Here is a 24742-nt window from a genome sequence, read left to right as displayed (position 1 = left end):
AAAAAGGAAGAAAGATGGTTGAGTATAGGGGGGGGCAGGGTACACAAGAATCCATCTACCATGTATATTGGAGTAGGCCTAACCCTGTAATAAGGAATTACACCACACAGCACAATCTGCTGCAATGTCACATATTAGACCTGGCAGCTCCAGCCCTGATCAGTACTTATGTTGGCTGATATTGACAGGTGACATACAGACAACGTGATTCCTTTTGACTCATATACTCTGTAGTTAAGTAAGGAAGTCATAAATGGATCCTAAAGAAGCCATGATGGTATTTTATGAATGGAGCCTAGAATTTAGATTTGCAAACAAGCTAAGTGTAGCCTTGAAAAAGGGTGCATGTATGGATGAAAACTCTTACGTTTTCCATTGTGTGTTTAATCTAGTTTCCCATATTAGCTGTCCCAAAAGTCTACTCCACATATAGATTCAAAAAAAAAAACATGGCGCCATCTTTATAGTGTACTGGCACATGTTAAAATTGATGTTACTCAAGTATCAAACATCTCATCCTAAACGTTAACACTCATGAAGTCCTACTTCCAAACAATAAAAGACAAAAATCTAAGTTGTATTTGTTTGCTAGCACTCTGACATATTAGCCTGCTGTACTCACCATAGCGTTGATCTATCACCTCGTCAATCAAAAGGGAGAACAGGTGCATCTCGCGACTGAAGTTTGTAGAAGTCATTTTGCAAATCCTTCTTGAAGATTTTCAAACGTTGGCTGTAGTTTGAAAAATCCGAGTTTTCACAGCACTAGTGGGAAAAAGCTCCTGTTTGCGCTCAAACGTGAAACCCGAATTCCAATTTTGCCTCCTGCTTTTATACCTGCACTCAAACACGTCATCATCACAATGACACCCAGTGGCACCGAAAATCAATTTTATTTATTTAAAATAAAGTTTGTCTAATTAACTCATTCACTGCCAGCCATTTCCAAACGTATGCTTTCAATTGACGTCTATAGCCGTCAATGGCAGTGAATGAGTTAACATAGCTTTTTTAAAAATATATATATTTCTCATTTTATTTTACTGTTTTATTCATCCTTTTTAAAAAAAATATATTGCCAAACAATCATTAATTCACCAGTTTACAAAAATGAAGATCGATATCTGAAATTTAAATAAATAAATAAATAATTACAATTGATAATGGATTTTTAGCATTAAAGAATAGTTTTTCAATGCGCTTTAAATGTTATGTTGTGCCAAAAAGTGATCACAGTCCAAAAAGTGATTTACAGTATTGAAACGTTTGTTTGTGTCATGACATTTGTAAACAGTTGATGTTTAAGGTGCAGTCAGTTAATAACAATTAAAAACAAAGCTGATTTTTATTATTCCTAAATGGAAAAAGTCCATTATGAATTTTTGTTATGAATTTCATTTATCAATCCACCTCCTCACTGCTCTTTCCCGGTGCAGCAGCCAGAGCTGGATCAAGCAGCCAGATGGCTTCTGGAGGAAGACTAACTGCAACAAAGGGTCTCTGGGAGGCTGCTCAGGCACAGCAGCTGAAAAATCAAAGATGAAATAAAAACTGGACCTGATCATGGTGCTGCATGAGACAAAAAGTCTAGATGATAAACCAGTGTATGAATTGGTAACACTGCTTATGATGATCATGTTTAGGTGGAAACTAGCGAGCTAACTTACTGCAAACCTCTAACTCAGTTAAATTGAATAAACTCTGTTTTCTTGGATGCCTGGATGTTAAACTTAATTGTTAAACCCGGTAAAACAGCAACGCTGATCATTTTATTAAAGATGAAAGAAGTTAGACCGTTTTTAGCTCTCAGTGATCCCTCAGTGTTCGTTTGACTTTGGGACCTGAAATATGGCAGCTTTTCACTTACACATTTTTGAACCACTCATTCATAGAAATAGTTTCCAGTCAAAGATCTGGACAGATCCACCAAGTTCACAGTAGTTTTTCAATTTTCTGCAGTGCAGAAAAAAAAAAACTGAAAACATCACTCCTCTGAAGTAACACATTGTGATTCATGTACAAACAACACACAATTATTGTAGATTCTTCAAAGCCTCCTTATATTCAACACTTGGGTAGGTGGTGTTATACATGCCCTCACAGCACCGGCACATCAATCACCCTATTTTCACCTTGTCACCTTCATTAAGCTGCTCTCTTTCCTCTGATTAATCGTTAGTGCTGATTGGCTACAGAAGGCCTACCGCATGCATGGGGGGGGGGAAATACCGTAGGCCAGGGCTGTGGCATCTAATGTCTGGTTGTCAGTGTCCTGTGGAAAAGCAAGTGATTGTCCTCAAATCAGATGTCCCAGCAGATTGATCTAGTTTGCCATGCTGGCAAAAGACCAATACACCAAGACAAACAGCCATTTATGCTTTTTACACAGACAGCCCATTTAACCAGGGAACTTGACACAATGTATTTTTTATCTATCCTCTGTTAAATAATTCTACAAGAATTATTTAACTAGAAGAATTGTTGTACCACACATTAAAGTTTCAAATCAGTGAAAAAGCAATCGTGCCAAAGAAATGTCATGTGTTTGTTTAAGATGACTGCAATTATGGTATTACAGTTTTTTCTGAATGCTTAAACCCTAACTGTGATTCTTATAGCACAATTTCTAAAACTATTAATACTTATAGCAAAACCACTCACTAAGTTTGCAAAACTAAAAGCACAAACACTGCTTTACACTCAGTTTTTTCCATTTTGTAACACACACTTTGCTACAATCCACTGCACAGCACTCTTTTTGCAGAACTGTAAACACAACTCACTGCTTTACACTCAATTTCCAAATGATCAACGCACTCCTAGCAAAACTATACACATTTATGGCTATTATTTACACTATTTTGCCAATTGTCTGGCACACTGTCACATGTGAAAACTTTTTTAGATAATTAGTTCACTTTGCAATCAGCCTAAGCACTATCATACAGGTAAGCTCTGTGTGTGGAGTACAATGGAGGGAGCAGGAAGAGTGAGAAGTAGAGGAGACTGAGGAGGACGTGGAGGTGAAGAAGTAGGACGAAGAGGACGACAAGGACAAGGAGGATTGCACATTGCATGTGATGTAGACAAAATTTTGTGGCCAGATCCAGAGAGACGACGCGATGTAGACTGATTTCTTTTTTTTCCTCAGTGAAATTACTATTTCGTTTTGACTTGGAAATAAACACTTGTGTTTGTTTTGATGTGTGTGAATAAACACCAGTACAGTTTGGATCCGTCTATGTTTATGGACCTATGCCAAAAGTATGAGCTCAAACTGACATAGCCTACCTTGTGCACAGAGAAAGCAAAAGCCAGATGTGTTTTGTATTCATACCATCAGTGTGCAGTTGGCGCATTGTGTGCTTAGTAGATGATGGCTTGTGTGTACTGTTTGATACGGAAACACCATTTTTACGAAGGTGGGAAGAGTTAATCTAGCTGTGTTCGCTTTTGCAAGAGAACTACAATGTTTTGGTAATTGGGTGACAGGTTTTCTTATTTGTGTGTAGAGTTTTGCAAAAATAGCCAATAGTTACAAAAAATGTGCTTAAGCAATCAGAAAAAACTGTAACAGAAAACACACATCTCTGTCTCTTTTCTTTTCTGTTTAGCGTTTCACTTACCTTCTAAACTCACCAAGTACTTGCACAATCCTGAGGTTTTTAGAAAAGAACATCCCAGATTAAATAAGGAGGAGATACAGACATTAAAACTAACCTTTATTACTATGATACAAAACAATATTAAAAGTGATACTTCTTACTAGAGATGGCACGATACCACTTGTTTATGTCTGATACCGATATCATAAATTTGGATATCTGCCGATACCGATATGAATCCGATATAGTGTTTTTTAATCAATAAAATTGTTTTTTTAATATCTTGCTGCTTTTTGTATAAGTTTATGCTCAAGTTTTAAAAAAACAAAACAAAAACACTAAAGCTATTCTGTTATACCTGTATGCAAAAAATACACTCCACCCAAAATATTTCTGTCACGGTCTGTGTTGGCAGACCGTGGGGATGTGGGGAAAGGAGGACCCAGTCGCGGTACTCTGCGATGCAAACACTGCACTTTATTTACAGTGTATGGTTGTAACAGTAGTCTGGCGAGGAAGGAGCGGCTAGCAGGTCCAGCGGGCATGTGGTGTGGAGGTTAAATCCAATAACAGACCTTTATTCGCCGTCAGCAACAATACACTTTATAAGCCAGGTCTCCTCGGCTGTACTCGTCCGAGCCTACATGCGCGAGGATTGGTACCGCCAGCGCCAGCTTGTCACAACAGTAAGGTGTTTTCTTGGAGCATGGAACATGAGCAGCATGGAATGGCTGCCGCTAACAACACACACCCACTAGGAGACCCCCATAGCTACTACAATAGTTGGGCAACCCCCCCTAGTGGTGCTATAACCCAAAAGGTTTGTTACATGGTACAAAACAACAATAAATCCCCGTGCTTTCCCTGACTCCCGTGTCGTGTCTCTCCGTGAACAGTCCGTGTCTCAGTGCTCTCCGCTCCCATGTCTCAGCACTCCTCGTGCTGGCTGCTGTCTGGCGCTCCACACTTCTCGTGGGGACACAATAGACGCAGCTGTCAGGACACATATAACCGCGGGCATACACACACTAACTCAGCTCAACAGGATGACTAACGTGGAGTCTCATGGAATGATCCCGCGTCGGTGGGAGCTCCAAGATTCTCTTAAGTAGCTCCCTCGACGAGGCCTCATCAGCAGCAGGTGCGTGGCTTCGGGTGTGGCCAGTCCCCTAGCGGGGCCACACCCACCATGCCTGAAGGCGCCTGTAAACAAGGGTTCAGATACACCTGCACCCATACACACAGACACACATTCATATCTACAAGGACGGAGAAGAGGGGGCAACAAAACACCAAAAATACATATAATATAACCGGTCCATGACTGCCCAGGGATCCTGGGTCGCTCAGACCCAGAACCCTGACAATTTCATAGTTCAGCAATACTGATCAATCTAATAAACTTAAACCTACTCCATCCACCCTATTCTTGTATTTTAAAGAGAAGCAACCTAACCAATAGGGTTATAAAACTCCCAGCAAAAAAAAAAATAGGGAACCCCCCCCTCGACCTCATGATGCTTAATCGATGTTTTACTTTAATTTGATGCAGTGTGAAAAAAATGCACAGAAATCAATTATCTTTCAAGAATAATTAAATAGATTCAACATCTTTATTCAACAGAATTGCAGACTGCACTGATGGTATCTTCCCAAAGTACTATAGCTTACTAGGGTACATTAGACTTAATAGTTACTATATACAGTAATGGACTTCTATACATTTTACATCAGATTAAAACTTTGGGTGTAAGATTCGGATAATTTTTTATTGAAAGCTAGACATTTTAAATGAGAATAAGAAAGAAGAGCATGTCTTTGTGCCCCCTTTTCCCTGTTAATGTCCTATCTGCCCCCCTGGCTAAACTTTGCTAGATCCGCCCCTGCACAGTTACCAGCCATCAGCTGCATAGAAAAGGATCCTGGTGTATAAAGTAATATTAAATAAATTCTAACAACAGCTGATCAAGCTTAAACGTGCTGCTGTTGTTCAGCTGCTGGTTTCCTCTTTCGGGCGCGAAGTGGGCGATAAACAAACAAGAGAGACGGACTTGCGACAGAAAAGCCGATCAGCTGATCATTGATCAGTTTCACGATTGAAGTAGCAGCCGGAGAAGGACGGAGAGAGAAGAGGCAGTCGCTCCATATATCGGATGTTAAGCTTAACGTGGGAATGCTTTACAAACATTCATAGATGAACTTACACACTTGCTTTACTTCTCTCTGGGATAACTTCCTCATAGATGAAATGCTGGATTGGTAGGAGGCTACAAATACACACAGCCGCTCTATCACGTGACGCACACTGCTCCGAGGTGCTACGGTTATGAGCCGAGTTACGCCGTGTTGCAAGTTTTGTGAGGTGCTTTTTTGATATTTAATGGATCGGATTACATTTTTTTATTTCTCTCCGATATCCGATCCAGTAATTTACGTCAGTATCGGACGGATCGGTCCATCTCTACTTCTTACACACACGCACGCACGCACGCACGCACGCACACACACACTCAGCTCATCACAAGTGTATAAAAGTTTGAGTTGTCTGAAAAACTAAAGAAAGAAAAGCACACAAATGTTACAATACAAAAGTTGGAACTTTATTAACACCCAGAAATACAAACTGATGGGTTGATAAATATCAAGAAGACAGTACATTTCACATAAAGACTGTGCATCATTTTAAGATGAAGAAATGCAATATGGGGTCAACCAGAGGATTAATAATCAAAACTAAGTAATTCTGATATTAATGCTGCACTGCCTCGAATCTCACTATAAGTTACATCTGTTGAACTGGCTTCTTGCTAGCATTTCCAAGGAAGTCAAGATGAAAAAAATGAAACCTAAAAACAGAGGGTCCAATACATTTAACAGGAATTTGTCAAAAAGAACAACAAAAGTACTGACTGTTAATTTTTTATTTTTGACCCTGTAACTCAGTTATTAGTTTGAAGCTAAACGTTTGTATGTCTTCATAAAATACTGTAAAGCTTTTGACTCTTAGGGAGTCAGGAGCTACATGACAGATATTATTTTGAATGACTTGGATATTTGCTGTTTACCAACCGTAAGTCTGCACAACAGAAATATTGTTCTGAAACACATTAAAATACACAAGTGAAAGATGACATCTGTAATGCATAAAACTGTAAGCAAAGCAAAACTGTTTATGTGAAAAACTGTAAAATATAATTTCAGTGTTCTTTTTACATTTCATAAGAGTAAAATCCTTGTAGGAGTAAATGTATCCAAGCTTCTGACAGATGTGACAGATGTTTAACTTATTGTTGTTTACTTGTAGTGTACAATAAATAATCAAAAACACAGGATTATTCTGCAATGCTTCATTACTCATTAATGTTACAAATGTTGAAAGGTAAAAGTTTTCAATAAAATCCTAAATATTGCAAAATGCTGCAAGAACTCAGTTCTTCTTTCACTGCTTTAGGACACATCCCATTATATTGACTACTGTACACACACTGCTTAATATTTAAGATACAAAAAATACTGGTTTCTGTGCATGCATCTGCAGTGAAGGTGTGTGTTGTTTTGCCATGCAGCTTTTACTTACTTAGGCGCAATCAAGCACTCTTCTTCATTTTGCCTACCATGAAGTCAAGCCAAAAAAACAAGAAAAGAAAAAAGATTTTTCTGGTATGAAGTATAACAGTTCCCTGAACTACCTCTGATAGTGTCCTCATCGTGATAATATTCCCTTTATTTATGATTAGTAATCTTTATCTTCAGAGGTGTGGGTGACAGTTTTAGTGTTTGCTTTAAAAAACAAAAACAAAAAACAACAAAAACTCAAAACAAAAACTTGAAATATATATATTCTATATACATATATAGAGATGCTCACTCCTGATTGGACACTGAGCTGAAGAAAAGAGAAGTTGGGAAGATGCTCAACAGAAGGAGATGGAAAGCAAAAAAATAGGAGAAGAGAGACACAGAGATAAGAGAAAATTGGAATCTGTTTGATCACCTGCTGGAAAAATAAAAACAAGCCAAAAAAAAAAAAAGGGAAATAACACAGTAGCGAAACCACAGCAAAAACCAACATAAGCACAAGTTATAGTAAATAATAAATATCTCCACATCCCGGAAGGGGCCTGATCAAGCCACAGGGGCCACCGGGAGTGAGCCAGTATATCCATATATTCTCCTCTCAGCCCTTCTGCCCAAAATGGCGAACAGAGAAAAGGGGTGTGAAGACCCCATAACTCACTCCGCCCACTCATTTGTGATGTTGCTGTCTGCTGTTCTAAAGTACATTTAAAACATGGGAGGGGTCTACTACTACTACTACTACTACTACTACTACTGTTACTGCTACTAACACTACTACCAATAATAATAATACATTTACTTTAAAAGCGCCTTTCAAGACACTCAAGGACACTTAACAACAGAATAAAACAAAAAGTAGAATAATGACAAATGACAAATGGCCTGTATTTGTATAGCGCTTTGCTAGTCCCTAAGAACCCCAAAGCGCTTTACACAACCAGTCATCCACCCATTCACACACTGGTGATGGCAAGCTACATTGTAGCCACAGCTGCCCTGGGGCGCACTGACAGAGGCGAGGCTGCCGGACACTGGCGCCACCGGGCCCTCTGACCACCACCAGTAGGCAACGGGTGAAGTGTCTTGCCCAAGGAAAATTTAAAACTGCTGGCTAAGGGTAAACGTAAATTCAGTAAAATTATAATTCACATCGGCAGTAATGATAACCGGTTGCGTCAATTGGAGGTCACCAAAATGAATATTGAATCGTGTGTAACTTTGGAAACAATATTGGAGTCTGTAGTTTTCACCGGTCCCCTCCCCAGTCAGACCAGGAGTGACATATTTAGCCGCGTGTTCTCCTTGCTGGCTGTCTGAGTGGTGTCCAAAAAACGATGTGGGCTTCATAGATAATTGGGAAACTTTCCAGAGGAAACCCGGTCTTGTTAGGAGAGACAACATTCCTTAGATGGAGCAGCTGTCATTTCTAGAAATTTATTTCTAAATAAAATTTATTAAACACATATTAAAAACATGACTATCCAGAGTTGGGACCAAGAAGCAGACTTGCAGTCTTACATGCCTCTCTTCTCAAAACCCCGGAGTCATACTAACTATCAGAATCCTTGAAGCACAGGCCGAGTGCTATGAGATTGACTCTAAGATCACAACCTGATTAAAAACAGAATCTAACATAAACATTCTTGAGATTACGGGATGCCAAAAAATGTACTTTAAAACAAGATCTTCTTGTTTCATTGGGACAGTAAAGTCCCATAAGAAAGAATAGGCATACCTGTGTAAGAACAGGTATCACTGCTATGGAGTTTAATGTTTTACATGCAGACTCAGGGCTGCTAGTCTCCTCTCGGCATTTAAACATTGGTAATTTAGAAACTCACAGTTCAACAGCACAACACTGTGTTTCCTTTTTACATCAAACATTTCTTTCAGCCATCTGTTTTTATCAGTGGATACATGACTAACTTTTATTCAATAGCTACAAATTACACAAATCCAAGATTAAATATTTTATTTATCAAAGACATGTGATTACACATTCATACAAGGAGCTAAGCACAGTGTAAGAAAAACTTTATAAAATAATAATAAATGTTTTATAAAAATCATATTCTCTGATGATCACATTACACGTGTCACATCTGTTTTTTGTTTTTTTCACTTTGGACTGAACATGGTAACGCCTGGACCTAAAATATCAGGGCTGATTTTTTTGTCCCAGTCCAGGCCTGCAGCCCTCCGTTAAGAAACCATGTTCTGATCTCATTTCCACATTGATACAACCGTGATGAGTTTATTTTAGTGCGCTTTCATTGAATCCGTTTGATCTTTATTTAAGGTCATTGGTTGGATACTTATCTGTAAAAATCAGAAACTCACTCGATCAAATTGTTAAGTGGTTGAGCAGGCTGATCCACAGCTGAGCCGAGCATCCCTGTACACCAGACCATTACAGCAGTTTGCTGGTTTAATTTTTCTTGATGGCTCACACCTGTTGCATAGTGAGTTTCAGTTTCTACCTTCTGGGCAAAGGTTCCTGGTTTCAAAATGTAAAACATGGAGGTTTAAAAATAGCTTTGTTGTAGCAGCCATTACTCAGATGAACAAGTTATAGTTTGTTTGTGGTTGTATTAAGAGTATGTGATGGATGGCTCATGACTGCAGAACAAATCTAGCTATGCATTCCCTCTGCTGGCCTTGATTTCACTCGCTGTGAGACATGGCTGATGATGAGGTCTCATTTGTTAGTGGAAATTATGTCCAGCTGTTTACTTACATGACATGAATTAAAAAGTGAAAGATATGCATTGGAATAAGGAAGAATTTTGCTTCACTATGACTTTGAATTTAAGCTGCATATTTTCCTCAACCATGATTAAAAAAATGTGTTGAAAGACAGAACTGGCCAGGTGTGTTGGTCTTTTTAAATATTTTAAAATTTAATTATTTATTTTTTTCATGGTGACTCATTAGAAGGAATGATGGGTCCAAACTCATGTGTGTTTTTATTTGTTTAATATTTGATGCTTTCAAGCAAACAGCAACATTAAAGTTAGAATAGAAAAGCAATCATCTCTGGTACTCTTACAAAGCTGACTTTGGACACATGCAGCATAAAATAAGGCACATTAGATAATAAAGTTGGACGATGCAAAGATTAATGTGGATGAAGTATGAAGTAAATCTGCTTCTGTGTATGAATCGTAAAGAAGTTAGTTTAATAAAAACCTCAGAGGCCAAGGGCAGTTTTTTGCACACTGCAACCCAACAATATATTTCCAGCTTCCACACACTCTGTCACAGATGGTGCTGGAAATAAAAGGAAACACAAAATAAAATATTCAATTAGCATCTTAATAACTGACCGACTGTAGCAACTCAGTATAACCATCACCTTTTTGCGCACTGAGCCATGACACAGCCTTTGCAGCCAGAAGCTCCCACTCGTCCTTTGCATCCATCTTGAAACCATGAAGCCAGATCAGAGCCAGAATGGTGGCCCACACTTCACTGCTGGCCTAGTGTATAGAATCAGAAGTCATGTAGTTAAATATTAAATTAAGTGAGGCAGCATGCAGATGTTCGTTAACATGAGTGTGTAATTTTGAAAATTCACTTTTGAAACCATTTTAATGAATACGTTACAAACACCCACTATTACTGTGTTATTATTTATTTAATAGCCCACCTTTTCAGGCTTTGACTTTTCCACCTCCTCGTTGGTCTTTCTCAGTGCAGCAGCCAGAGCTGGATCAAGCAGCCAGCAGCCAGACGCCTTCTGGAGGGAGACTAACTGTAGCAAAGGGTCTCTGAGTGGCTTCTTAGCAGGTGGAAATTCTTCATCCGGCAGTTGTGAAGAGGAAAATTTAGAGGAAAAGTTACATAATAAAATGCCCTTCCTGGGTGGAATTGAAAGCAATATTTAAAATAATGTGCTGAGTTAAGTAAGAAAATAGTTCTAATGATTTGGTTCCACATGTTGCAATATATGTGTCATATTTAGAGTTGTTATTATTTCTAATTGGGCAATTAAAAGAACAATATTTAACAAAAGACGTCAGCTTTGACAACCAGATATATTTCATAACTTTTTGGATATTTGATGATTTCTTTTCTCGTGGAACCAGTTCCCAGTTTGGATTTGGGAGACACACACCCTCCCTACATTTAGGATTAGGCTTAAACCTTTCCTTTTTGATAAAGCATATAGTTAGCGCTGGATCAGGTGATCCTGAATCCTCCCTTAGTTATGCTATGTCTAGGCTGCTGGGAGATTCCCATTATGCATTGAGTATTTCTTCTTCAGTCACCCTTTTCACTCCCTATGTGTTTATACACCTCTCTGCATTGAATTATTCTTCCTCTCTGGCTCTCTTCCACAGCGTGTCTTTGTCCTGTCTTCCTACCCTCACTCCAGACTGTCGCAGCAGATGGTGACACCTCCATGAGCCTGGGTCTGCTGGAAGTTTCTTCCTGTTAATATGGAGTTTTTCTTTCCCACTGTCACCAAAGCGCTTCCTTATATGGGGTAATATGATTATTGGGAGTTTTCTCTGGATTTTTTTGTATTATTGTACCTTACATTATAAAACACCTTGCGGCAACTGTTGTTATGATTTGGCCTTATATAAATAAAATCAAATTGAACTGAATTTAGTTATGGCATCTGACAGTGGACTCCTCTTTGTTCTGCTAGACAATAGTATTGTTATGAACAATACTATTATTCATAACAATACACATATTAAAGGAAGTGCACTACAGTAGTTTGAATCATATGTATCCACATGTATCTAACAGATTCTAATTTGTGATTGTAAATGATGAGTCTTCTTGACATGCACAACTTAATTACTGAATTCTACCAGGTTCTGTCCTGGGACCAATACTTTTTGCGTAATACTTGCTTCGTTTAGGCGGAATTATTAGAAAACAATTAATGCATTTTTATCACTTTGCAGATGACCCTCAGCTTTATTAACCATGAAATCAGAAGACACAAATCAACTAGTTTAACTACAGAAATGTCTTACAGATATTAAGGTCTAGGTGTCAGGAGTAGTGTCGTGGACGAGAGAAGGAGGACCCAATCGCCGGACTCACAGGCAGGTAGGTGAAGGTGGATGTTTATTGCCGAAGGAGTGAGCATACAGTACAGAGGGAGGAAAATGGCTGGCTGGCTGGCTGGCTGGCTGGCTGACTGACTGAATGAACGAATGAACGAACAAAGGACTGGCTGGCTAATTGAACATACAGACGACACTAACATCAGACGTACATCAATGACACGACAGTGAATGAGTGGAAACAGAGGGCTTAAATACACAGACTGATGAGGATGATAATGAGAGGCCGGTGAGTACACAGCTGAACATAATCTGGCTAATGACACGAGACGAGCTGACACAGGAAAAGCAGGAAGTGAGAACATGGAAGTGGCAAAATAAACTGAACATGAACAAAACTGAAAACACTGGGTCACCGACCCAGGAACCCTGACACTAGGTAACTTTTAATAAGTCCTAAAAAACCTAGAAACATGGTGTCTAACCAGACACTTATTTTGATGGTATTAACTTGGCTTCCAGTAAAGTGTGGGAAATTTTACCAGGATATGTCCTTCAATGCACATATTAATCAAATATGTAGGACTGCCTTATTGCAATGTGTCTAACAAACAAAAACATTATGTGTAAGAGTGATACTAAAAAATTAGTTTATGTATTTATTACTTCTAGGCTACAATATTGTAATTCATTATTGTAGATCACTTTTAAAAATGTCTGAAAAATCCTCAGTTGATCCAGAACGTTGTAGTGAGAGTACAAACAGGAACTATGAAAGACAGAGCATATTTCTCTCATATTATCTTCTATTCATTGTCTTCAGAATTTAATTTAAAATCCTTTCCTTCATATAGAGTGAGGAGAACTTTCAGTGAAAACATTCCTTTATGATAAAGCTCATAAGTTTGGGCTGAAGCAGATGACTTTGAACAATCGCTTAGCAATGCTGCAATAGGCTACCGGGGGGCTACCTATGATGTTTCTGTTTATTAATAGGAAAAATGAACCGCGCTGGCTGTCTCTTTTATAGTTTGCCACACACTAAAAACAACAATTAAGAGTACAAAAGCACCAATTATACATAAAAAAGAAGTCAAAACAGATACCTCCATCCATGCTGTACAAACAGCAAAAATCCATGAGACATCTGTCTTCTGTTTTTTCAAAGGAAACACAACAGTAAGCACACCAGATATTCTTAGTTCTATAATTCTAATCCAAATGCAAACAAAATTAAAACATGTATCTTTCATTGCACACTAAATTCAGTAGCAAGGTTAACTGATGTGCAATCTCATTGCACTTGTCTGACTGGAATTGAATTATCTTAATTGCTCATGTGTAGCATGCCAGACTAAATCTGTCTGTGTCCACCGTCACAAGTGTAACTCAATTAACTTGCAGTAATCCCAATACTGACTAACTACTAGAAGACAAAACCAACCCTAGGCAGTACTGAAATGTTTAAAATCATCCTATATACTTTACAACAAAATAGTTATTTGCAGATAAAATCTCTAATAGCCAGTTAAAAATAATAAATTAATGCTTTAATTAAACTATTTGAGAGAAAATCAATCTTTACACATCCTTACACAGCCTGTAACTGGGGTTTTCCTGGTGTGATAGACCCCAGCCTCTATGGATCTTGTGCTCAGAACTTGTTCCTGTGGTGCCATGATTAGTGCCTCTGTGCTGTCTTTCAGTCCAGCTTTGTCCAGCCCCTCGTAGAAGTGCCTGATTTCGATGTCAGCCACTTCCTCTATCTGCCAGTTGTTCATACTGTGCAGGGGACTGTCCTTCCATGATAGTTCCTCCTCTTTCTTTGGTTTCTGCTGCCTGAGGTATTCACTGAGCACATGGTTGGTTTTGGCCATCTTCTTGGTGTACTCGTGGATGTTTGTTGTCTTATCCTGGACTGTGGTACTGACACTCAACAGTCCCCTGCCTCCTTCCTTCCGCTTAGCATACAGCCTCAGGGTGCTGAACTTGGTGTCAGAACCATCCATGCAGGGTCAGGAGTTTCCTGGTCTTGATGTCAGTGGCTTCTATATCCTTCTTTGGCCAACTTATTATCCCAGCAAGGTACCCGATGACCGTCAAGGCCTAGGTGTTGATAGCCTGGATCTTGTTCTTACCATTTAGTTGACTCTTCAGGACTTGACTGACCCTCTGCAGGTACTTGGTGGTTTCAGCTTTCCTAGCAGCCTCTCCACGGCTCCCATTTGCCTGTGGGATCCCCAGGTACTTGTACCTGTCCTCTATGTCTGCAATGTTGACTTCTTGTAGTTCGATCCCCTCAGTTCTGACTACCTTCCCTCTCTTTGTTGTCATCTGATTACACTTCTCCAGTCCAAATGAAATTCCTCTGTCATTGCTGTATATCTTGGTGGTGTGGATCAGTGAATTGATATCTCGTTCACTCTAGGCATACAGCTTGATGTGATCCATGCACAGGAGGTGGCTGACAACTGCTCCATTCTGTAGTTGGTATCTGTAACCAGTATTGTCAGTGATCTCACTGAGGGGGTTCAGGTCTAAGCTGAACAGCAGTGGGGACAGATCATCCATCTCCTTGGTAGATCCCGCACCTGATGGTGACTTGTGCTATTGGCTTGAAGTTAGTCTCTAGTGTTGTTCGCCACATCCACATAGAGTTCCTGATGAAGGCTCTTAGGGTCCTGTTGATCTGAGCCATGTGCCTACTCATCTTTGCCGCTATGATGCCTGAACAGAAGCTTCCATGTGGTAGGAATGCAGGTTATGTCCAGTAGTTGGATGGGCCCGGTCCCTTCTACAAACAGCTACACATTTACATAGATGTACAGATGTGTCATTTAGGTTTTACTTACCTGCTTCAATTTCCTCAAACATCGCCGCGGAGTCACACACTATAACGTAAAATAGAGTCAGTACATTTCTTAAGAATTTGTTAAGGAACACTAACTTACTGATTTGTTGATATACAAATACAAAACAATAGTATAAAAGTATGTAAATGTTCATCACTGTCACCTTTCTAATCAGAATCTTGATTTCTTGTAACAAATATTTTAAAGTCAATGTCATTTATTGCTTTTGGATCATCTGAACCTGACTCATATATTCTGCTCTTAAATTTATCATCGTACTCTTTTTTACTCACATTCATCTGTCTGACAAAAACAGATTAATATTTCATCTTAACATGTAATGTCTCCACATCATACTACGTTTCTGGCTTCCGAGAGTCTTACAGCAGGTTAGAATATTACTACAATATTTAAACTGTATTTAAATCTACATGTTGATAAACACCACCTATATTTAATCATTCAAGTTCAGACACATTGGCTCATTTAAAGGGTCTTTTTCATTATTTTTACTCTTTTGTGCAGTAGAGAAGAAAATGGCTCTTTATGGAAGGAACTACATGATCACATATTTAATATATTACATTTCTAATTATTTAATAATTCAAAAAAGTTAGTTTCACAGGAAGGAATTGCAGCTTGATTATGACACTAATATGGAAATGTTGGGAAAATTAGACATTTCATTTGCTGTTTAGATCAGTACGTTTATGGCTTCTGAGGTCATTATCATGACCTGCAACTTATCATAAATGGTAGTAAAAAATACCCCAAATACAACAACTGGGAAAATAAATACTGCAGCAACTGTGCAGTGAATGTTTGACATTTAACATTTCAAATACAAATATGTTGGTTTCTTTGTTTTTATTTTAGAAATGCACATGTGTGTAGATGTGTGTTGTCACTCAGCTTCTACTTACTAATCGTGGATGGAGCAGCCCTCATGACTATGAAAAAAAAAAGTCAGGTTGAGGGTGAACATATAAGAGAGAAATAAAACCTGGCATTACCACACCGTTGATCTTTAAAATGTATAAATCAACCTTAAACAGGTTGAGGTTATCAGGTGAAGACTTCACTTTGTAACACAGCACATTACAAAGGCTGTCACAGCAAATACTGCAGCTATTTGCATACAGTATTCAAATGAATTCATCCTCTATACGGTTGCCATTTGCCTGTGGGATTTCCAGGTATTTGCAATGTTGCATTCTCATAGTTTGATCCAATCAGTCTTCTTTACTATCTGACTACACCTCTCAAATCCAAATGACATTTCAATGTCATTACTGTATACCCTGGTGATTGGTGAATCAATGTCACGTTCACTCTTGGCATACAGCTTGATGTCATCCATGTACAGGAGGTGGTGTGACGATTGCTCTGTTCCATAGTCGGTATCCAGCCAGTCTTGTCAATGATCTCACTGAGGGTGTTCAGGCGTATGCAGAAAAACAGTAGGAACAGTGCATCTCTTTGGTAGATCCCGCACTTGTTGGTGACTTGTGCTTTGGGCTTGAAGTTGGCCTCTACTGTTGTACACCACATCCCTATTGAGTTTCTGATGAAGGCTCTTAGGGTCCTGTTGAGCTTGTATAGATCTAGGCATTACAGGATCCAGCTGTGGGGCATCGCGTCATAGGCCTTCTTATAATCAATCCAGGCAGTGCACATGTTGATAAGCCTAGTGTTGCAGTCTCGGGTGACTGCTCTGTCAACCAGTAGCTGGTGTTTCGCTCCTCTGGTATTCCTGTCTATTCCTTTTTGTGCCCCACTCATGTATTGATCCATGTTCCTATTCATCTTTGCCACTATGATGCCTGACAGGAGCTTCCATGTGGTACTGAGGCAGGTTAACGGCCAGTAGTTGGATGGGACTGGTTTCTCCTGGGGGTCCTTGGGAATCAGGCCTTTGTTTAGCCATTACAAGTGTCATTGACTAGTAGCTGGTTCATTTGTGCAGCCAGACGCACATGGAGTGCAGTCAGCTTCTTCAGCCAGCCAATTTTACACACACGTGTGTGTGTGTATGTGTGTGTGTAGAAGTACTTGTACTGTGTTTGCAATGGTAAAAAACCTTGAACTCCCCGAGCGAAACAGGGGAACGATAGTGTGCGGTAGGGCTGCCACAATTAGTCGACTAGTCACGATTACGTTGACTATCAAAATCGTTGACGAGTAATTTAATAGTCAGCGCGTCGTTTGAATCTTTGTAAGATCACAAAAGACGCAGGAATGAGTAGTAGGATTTAAGAGTGTAATAACGGACTGAAACAAAAGATGGCAGCACTGCATGTACAAGGATGCCAGCTGCCGTTAAACCCCGAAGAAGAAGAAGCTGTGTCCCAGAATTCATAGCGCAGCCCAGCTCAGTTTCCAACAATGGCGGCAGCTAGTTAGTTTTATTATTACTCTTATTATTCTTTCTGGGTCACAAAATAAACGTTTAACATATATCTGCTCAGTTTATCAAGACACCACATATTTTCAAAAGCGCTCCGACGTTTTCGGAGACGTCTGTTACCCACCAGCTCGATAGCTAGCGGGGGGGCAAGGCTCACTAGAGCCTGTGAGAACACCGGACTCCCTGCAAATCGTTTTCAAACCCACCGCCGTCTTTCACTACTCAGGTTAAACATACATAAGTCACTTAGATAACTTTAAAATGTTATTGTTTGGCTTTTTTTTTGTATTTTATTTGTTCCTGAGTAAATCGGTTTGGCTGAGGTTCAAGTTATAGTTTTACACAGCTGAATAAACGTCAAGCAGACAACTGATTATCAGAAGTGTGAGATACTCGAGAATATACTCCGGTGTCCTGTTATATTTTAGATAGCAAGGAGTTTATTAAACTTCACCGAAACAATCTGCAAATTTCATTAAAATTTAACAAACTATCATCTTGTCTTTATTTTTAGTTAGCACATACCTTAAGCACTCAAAGCTGTAAGCTAATGATAGTTATATAAGAGCAGATGCTGCTGGTGCAATAAGCTGTAGTTTTACGTCCAATGGATGATGATCTGATTAGTCGACTAATCGCAAAAATAATCGGTGACTAGTCGACTATCAAAATAATTGTTTGTGGCAGCCCTAGTGTGCAGCCACTAATAAGATAAGATAAGATTTAAAACAAAGATTTAAGCACCAAATAGGGTAAATTGAAAATGCCATTTGAAGTCTCCAAATATAGAGCTTCTCTTTTTTATGTAATATACATATAAATTCCCCACTAGTTTTGAGGGCAGTCTAGCCTTCAAGCTCAGGTGCTTTACATAGTATCTTTGCTGTTCCCAGGACTGTGCTCTTCTGGACAGAGAGCTCAAATAATGTTCCTGGGATCTGCTAGAGCCACTCACCTATCTTGGGGGTCACTGCACTGAGTGCTCCGATTACCATGGTTATTATACTAAGTCCTATAAATCTAACATAATAATATAATAGCTCTGTCTTTGGTCAGCAATTTCCAAGGCATCAGGTATGGACAGCTTGCTATACTACTTAGGCATCCCTGTCTTCATCACATCTTTCTGCAGCTCTGATAGTTGGATTAGTTCCCTCCATAATGCCTTGATCTTGGCCTCTAGACTTCTGGTACATGTACTGCTCCTGGTGGCTATTCATCTTGTAGACAACCATCTCACCGATAACTGCTGCCGTGGTGTAGATCATTTAGTTGATTTCAGTGATGGTCACAATAGGCATTGTCTGCACTGCTGCATTCGTATCTTCTAATAGACCCTCAGAGTGTACTTCATGTAATCTTGATAATCAGTCACTGAGGTCACGTTTCTCAGCTTCACCATGAACCTATCTTTCAGAACCACCAACAGGGGCGAGAGGGGGATTTTACACACACACACACACGTATGCGTCTAACACTTCATGAGTACTGTGTGTGTGTGTGTGTGTAGAAGTACTTGTACTGTGTTTGCAATGGTAAAAAACCTTGTACTCACCAAACGAAGTACAGGAACGATAGACATCAGGCACTGATAAGATAGGATAAGATAAGATAAGAATGCCCCAAGAACAATATGAAGTAGATAGGATTGCTAATTATTCATGTTACCTGGAATATCTCGGTGCAGAAGAGGTCCTTGAATCTCCTTGTTGTTGTCTGTATTGACAACAATGAAAGCAGTGAAAGAACTGCTCACTCCTGATTGGACACTCAGCTGCACCACCTTCTTCTTTACTTCTTCTTTTTCCTGATTGTTTTCTGCTTCCATCTCTAGCAAGCAAATAAGAGTCCGAGCAGCTAACCTGTGGACTATTAAGCTACAGACAAGAGAAAATATTGGTATGGTGACATGGTCACAATTACCATGTAATTATCATGTTACATGCAAAGTGAACTATTGTAAAGTTATTATCTAATAAATCCAGTAGATTAACAGCTCATTTACCCAGAGTCTGCTGCAGGTCTGAGACTGAAGTGCAGCTGGTTCTCAGAGGGATGACCTGCCAGGCTGTACTTCAGCGTCACACAGCCCTCTGCTGCCTCTGAGCTCTGACACACAATTACAGTGTCAAATCAATTTTATCTTTTCAAAACATGACTAGCATAAACACAGAGATCTACACTGTGAGAAGATGCTGCTCCTACCTGTCCAGTGAGCTGGGCATAAATTAGTGACCTTTGACCCTGGAAAAGTGATGTGATTGGTGGAGAGAGTACAGTGATAGTGGATCCCTTTGGTAAATCCCATGTAACAGAAACATCTTCCACTGCTGGTTGCAGAGAAAAATGCAGTGACTGCATCACCTGATGAGTACAAAAACTGAAATCATATCTTCTGTCCAATTTTTTTTTTTTTTTTAAACACAAATCATTTTTTGCTGTAATTGTTATGAGTCATTGTTTTACTTTTGGTTGCATCCTGTCAGTCCCTGTGATGAACTGAGTGTGACCTCCTCCTTCCTTGGCCATCCCATTGATGAGAGCAGAGCTGGCCCCTTCTCCAATCCCAAAAGAGAAACACCTGCAACACAACAGTTTTCTCTGAGTACACAGAGGACAGGTTGGACATTCTGGGAATTGTGTAGATGTAGTTGTTTTTTTCTGGTTTGCGAGAATACAGCAGTTGTTTTAAAAACAGACACACTTGGCATATAGCACATATAATCACATTTTTTTGTTTTACCTGTGGGAACCTGAATTTTTCTTCACCAGATCGATCACTTCTTTGGTGTTCCCCACCTCTCCATCAGTAAAGACAAACAGCTAGAGAGGAGAGTTTACACACAGTTTTTCAACTGCACAAGCTGAAACACAACTCTCTGATATGTAATCAAGTATGCAGTCAGTAAACTGTTTTAACAAGTAAAAAAAAAAGAGAAGAAGCTTTAAGCAAGAGTGAGAGTAACAGTAGGAACCACTCAACAGATCAACTCATGTATAATTAGCAGATTATATGAGACTGATACAGGGCTTGATTCATGGTTAACTTACATGTTGGAGTAATGAATGAGAAAAAAGAAAGACTAAAGAATGACATTATTAAAGTGTGTGTGTGTGTGTGTGTGTGTGTGTGTGTGTGTGTGTGTGTGTGTGTGTGTGTGTGTGTTACCTGTCTAGGCTGAGTGGGAATGCAGGGCTGGCTGTAAATATGTTTGAGCGACTCCAGGATTTCTGTTCCTCCAAGATCAGCCTTCATCTGCTCAACTTTCTTCAGAGCCTCCTCCATGGTCTTCTCACCATACTCTACACTCTTACTGCCATGACAAACACACAAATGAGATCAAACATAACCTGGAGTTTTGCAGAATCATCCAAAGGCAACATGTTGACTAACAGCAGGGAAGATATCTTATCACACATTTACAGTGATATCACTGATCATATGAATACAACTGACGGGAAGATGTGTTCATAACTGGACCCAAAACTGTAAATGTTGAAATAGCAGCCCATTGGTAAGCTCTTCAACAGGAGCAGCAGAGTGTCCTTCAGGGAAGAGGGAGAAGATGATGAGGCCACTGTGTGAGAGGAACAATTTAAGGAAATATTTTGTAACACTAACACCACATCATAAATACCTTGGCACTGCTGATCCGAGTTTCCTTCTGCTCAGTGTTATTCGTAGCACAGTCCATACTTCCAGATCGATCCATTAAGAACACAAACTCTCCACATGAAGCCGTTGAAGACATCACAGACTGGGGGAACTCAGGGTACAGACTCACCATCACCACTGGATCACCCATCAGAGAGCCTGAAACACATGAAAAGGACAGAAAAATGTCAAGTTTACATTTTGTAATAGCTCCAACACAATTAACTTTTAGATTGAAGAAGAACAATTTTTTTTTGCAAACTAATGACTTCACTTATTTTTCACTCACCCGGCTCAGCAGAGGCCTGTCCTGCCTCCACCACAGCAGTGGGCTGGTGGGCGTCTTTGTAATAAATCAGCAGTTCAACATCTCTGTCAAACTTGTGTCCTGCAGCCAGCTTGACCTGCACACCACAAACACATTCATATTTATTCATCAGTAACAAGTAACAACCACACACAGCAGACACATCAGCACTCTACCTACCGTGGCCTGGGTTTGATCAGTGTTGAGGTACTGCAGAGGGTCCAGGGAACAGTTGGACTCTACTTTAGAGATTGGACGAGGAGAGGACACTCGGGCAGAAAAAGACAGACTGTAGGGCACCAGAGAGGCTGGAACAGAAGTCACCTGGAATAATGGATCTTCACTATCTGCACACAACATCAGGTTATAAATGATGTAATTAATGAGGCATAATATAATCAAATAATTTAGGCTGTAAAGACTCTCTGGTTCACATGGTAGTACAGATAAAATGAGGAAAATAAGCATTTTGCTCAATATAAACAAAACTACTTTACAGCTGTTTTAATTCAAAACAATGAAAAAGTGACAGAAAAGGAATAACTTGACTTTTATGACCTATGGATGGAATAATGAACCATATCGGTAACAAAACACAAACATCATTTTTTGCCTATTCCTTCTTCAGAAAAAACCAAAAATCTGTTAGGGTGATATAAAATTTCATGTCAGCGAGAATTAAATAGTGTTAAGTATATAAACCTCTTTATTATCTAACTTTTGGAAAAAAAATAAGGGAAACTCCATATAAACACACTCATTTAAAACCATTTACTGATATAAAATCATGACGAGAGGGAGAGTCTGTGTTTGCACACTGCATCAACCTACTTCCAAAAAAAATTATAATCTGACAAATGCAGTCCTGTCAAAACTAAACACACCAGTTCCAACAAGGTTTTATGAGGTGTTTGTGCTGATTGGTTTGGTTTTCTCTGACTGTGATGGTCAATCAGTCAAATATCTCCAGTTTTGGGTTTGTTTGTCATCTTTCAAGAAGTCTTGTGATTGGTTCAGGTGCAACTTTGAAAACATGCTGCCAATGTCTTTTTGAGAAAAGAAGTTTTCTCCTGCAACCCCTAAAAAATAAGCCACACTTGTTCAGTCTTATTCTAATACCTCGAAATCTAACATTTGATATGCTAGCTGAGGCCTGTAGAATCTGAGATACAGCTTTTGGGCTTTTTGTAATTTCTCTGAGGATGCACTAAAGCTTTTCACTGGACTGGAACATTTCTTTTTCACAGCTTTTTATATTTGGTAATCACAATGTGATGAGAAGTGAATCCTTTTTCTTGCAGAATATCAACTTGAAACTTGACCTAATTATCTTCCAGATTTTTCTCACTGTATGTGTTTTCCTGTATGTGGCAACAGTTTCATATCTGGTTCTGTGTTCACACATTACAGTGACTGGCAAAGTTGGAAGATGGTTTTTTGTGTGTTCTGTCAGTGGTGTGAAGGTTGGAAGGTGGTTCAAGACTTTCACTGATATAGTTTAAGCATTTCTGGTCCAAGTATTCTGAAGTTGTCCTACCCTGAGGTTGGTATCGAGGGTTGAGCACAGCAGGCAGACAGAACCTCAGACCATCATCAGCCTGCACAGCCAGCTCAGTGACGTACTCCAACCTGATGGAGGCGCTCTCTCCTGGAGGCAGGCTGCCCACACGCAGAGAGAATATATCTGGACTCTCATCACTCTCCTCCAATAGGAAGGCCTGCTGACCGGAGCTCAGAGCATCATCATACTCCTCACGAGCCTGAAGCACAGGTGACAAATGCCAGTGACATTCACTGTGTTTATTTTGAAGCTCACTTATAATCAGGTTATATTTACTGTCCAGCTCACCTTCTGTTTCTCCTTCACCTCAGCTACAATCTGTGTCTGTCCAATCTGAGCGCTGAAATGACAGACAGCAGCATCTCCAGGCAGAGGGAAGACAAAAACAGCCTCTAATGGTTTGTCCTCCTTGTTCTCGTAGTTCAGAGTGGAGACCACTGTAGCCACATGGTCCCTCACCTCCAGCTCCACCTCAATGCTCTTCAGAGGAACTGATAGAAAAATAATATTAGAATAAATACAAACCATACATCAGGGTATTATTATGTGCCATTACAACAACAACAAAAAAATCTACATTTGAAGTTGTTTTAATTAACTTCTTTTCCATCAGTACCTGGTTCCTTCTGAAGAGTTAGCAGACCACAGCAATCCATTATCTTACCTGTAAAACAAGAACACTTAATACTGAAACTTTTACACTTTACAAATACGGAACATTCAAAACATATAGCCGCAGTCAGAGAGAACGGGTATGTCGACCGTGGGAATAAACGTTCTCCGTTAACTACTTTCTTTTTTAGGCTCTGTGCCTAAAATAAACCTTCATCAAATAAAGGAATCACTGTAAACATGGCGCTTCTGGTCTATTTTTAACCGAAACTCGTAACACAAATTGCTCCTGACCGATTTATGTTTTGAGTACAAGTTACTTTGGTGATGTAAGCAGCTAAAAGGAGAGTCACTGTCGGGAACAGCTCGCTGACGCATTAATCAGAGTTTTTTGTAGAGGCCTCGGGTTTTGTTGCAGTCTTGTTTATTATTATAACCAGCCAAGCGTCCCTCTGACCGTGACTTTCACTTTCACATTAAACATGCCGTCTGTTGTATAACCCTGTGGACTTTCTCTACTGCATGACTGTAGACACACATAAACAGTTAGTGCGGAACGTCTGTGTGACAGCCCCCACATGACAGCGATAAGCTTTCAGGTTTTCCTGTCAGTCCAGCTGCTGTAATAACGGACAGACTTACCTCAAAGAATGTACTGATGTTTCCGGTACAGTTTTACTGCAGCCCCCTCCTCTAAATACGTGAAGAATGGTGTTAAAACACGTAATGTTTTCGCTAACAACACTGACCTAACTGAAACAAGACTGCCACCGGGTATGCTCGATTTTCTTGTACGAGAGCACCCAGTGGCGTAGTGATGTGTCGGTCGCGAACGAAACGGCTATAAGAGCCGATTCTTTGAAGTGAACGACGCGAGCCGACTCCTTATTGGGAGTCGTGGATTTTTCCCCCTTCTCTCACCCTCTGGCACTTTTTTCTGCTTCACTCAGCACGTGAGCCTTGTGCTTTGTGCTGGGAAGAGGGGGGAGGGGCGGTAATAGCACAGGAACAGAGTCAGAGGGAAAGCGAGAGAAAGAGAGCCAGGGGCAACAAGGTCACATTAGAAAGGTATAGTGAGCATCCACAACTATTTTCAGTTGCGGATGATAAAGGATTCAGAAAGTTTATTCATGCAGG

At 39.7% G+C, this 24742-nt stretch overlaps 1 protein-coding gene across 4 annotated transcripts; it reads right to left on the bottom strand.

Annotated features, from left to right (window-relative positions):
• Positions 1 to 10143: 10143 nt before the first annotated feature.
• On the bottom strand, positions 10144 to 24514 carry LOC147314191 (von Willebrand factor A domain-containing protein 5A-like). Of its 4 annotated transcripts, XM_086260941.1 has the most exons (21): positions 24248 to 24512; positions 23610 to 23657; positions 23282 to 23484; positions 22970 to 23192; positions 21613 to 21779; positions 21415 to 21529; positions 21109 to 21284; positions 20928 to 21016; positions 20640 to 20784; positions 20214 to 20293; positions 19937 to 20051; positions 19676 to 19834; positions 19476 to 19579; positions 19139 to 19347; positions 19026 to 19058; positions 15987 to 16013; positions 15064 to 15102; positions 13318 to 13365; positions 10834 to 10982; positions 10540 to 10663; positions 10144 to 10454 (listed from the first exon to the last, which is right to left on the bottom strand). In XM_086260941.1, exons 2-21 carry the CDS (start codon positions 23647 to 23649, stop codon positions 10375 to 10377), a joined length of 2325 nt encoding a protein of 774 aa, XP_086117067.1. In that variant the 5' UTR covers positions 23650 to 23657; positions 24248 to 24512; the 3' UTR covers positions 10144 to 10374. The 4 variants fall into 4 exon arrangements, 3 of the variants coding, with proteins under 3 accessions (XP_086117067.1, XP_086117069.1, XP_086117068.1); XM_086260943.1 differs by lacking the exon at positions 13318 to 13365; XM_086260942.1 differs by lacking the exon at positions 15987 to 16013.
• Positions 24515 to 24742: the final 228 nt, after the last annotated feature.

Source organism: Aulonocara sp. 'chitande type north' Nkhata Bay, linkage group LG14 (genome assembly GCF_057382095.1).
Source record: "Aulonocara sp. 'chitande type north' Nkhata Bay isolate Kocher_YH1m ecotype deep benthic linkage group LG14, A_spYH_male_GT1.1, whole genome shotgun sequence".
NCBI classification, from domain to species: domain Eukaryota; kingdom Metazoa; phylum Chordata; class Actinopteri; order Cichliformes; family Cichlidae; genus Aulonocara; species Aulonocara sp. 'chitande type north' Nkhata Bay.
The sequence above is the reverse complement of the archived record's forward strand: the minus strand, read 5'-3'. Positions and strand labels throughout refer to the sequence as shown.

Bases quoted from the DNA above. Each gene is read 5' to 3' on its own strand.
- LOC147314191 (XM_086260941.1), bottom strand. From the start codon at position 23,649: ATGGATTGCTGTGGTCTGCTAACTCTTCAGAAGGAACCAG. The intron at 20,785-20,927 runs GTCAGTTGTATT...TTGTCATGGCAG, and splicing joins AGTTATGAACACATCTTCCC to TAAGAGTGTAGAGTATGGTG. The intron at 16,014-19,025 runs GTGAGTACAAGG...TTTTTTTCATAG, and splicing joins TCGTTCCTGTACTTCGTTTG to TCATGAGGGCTGCTCCATCC.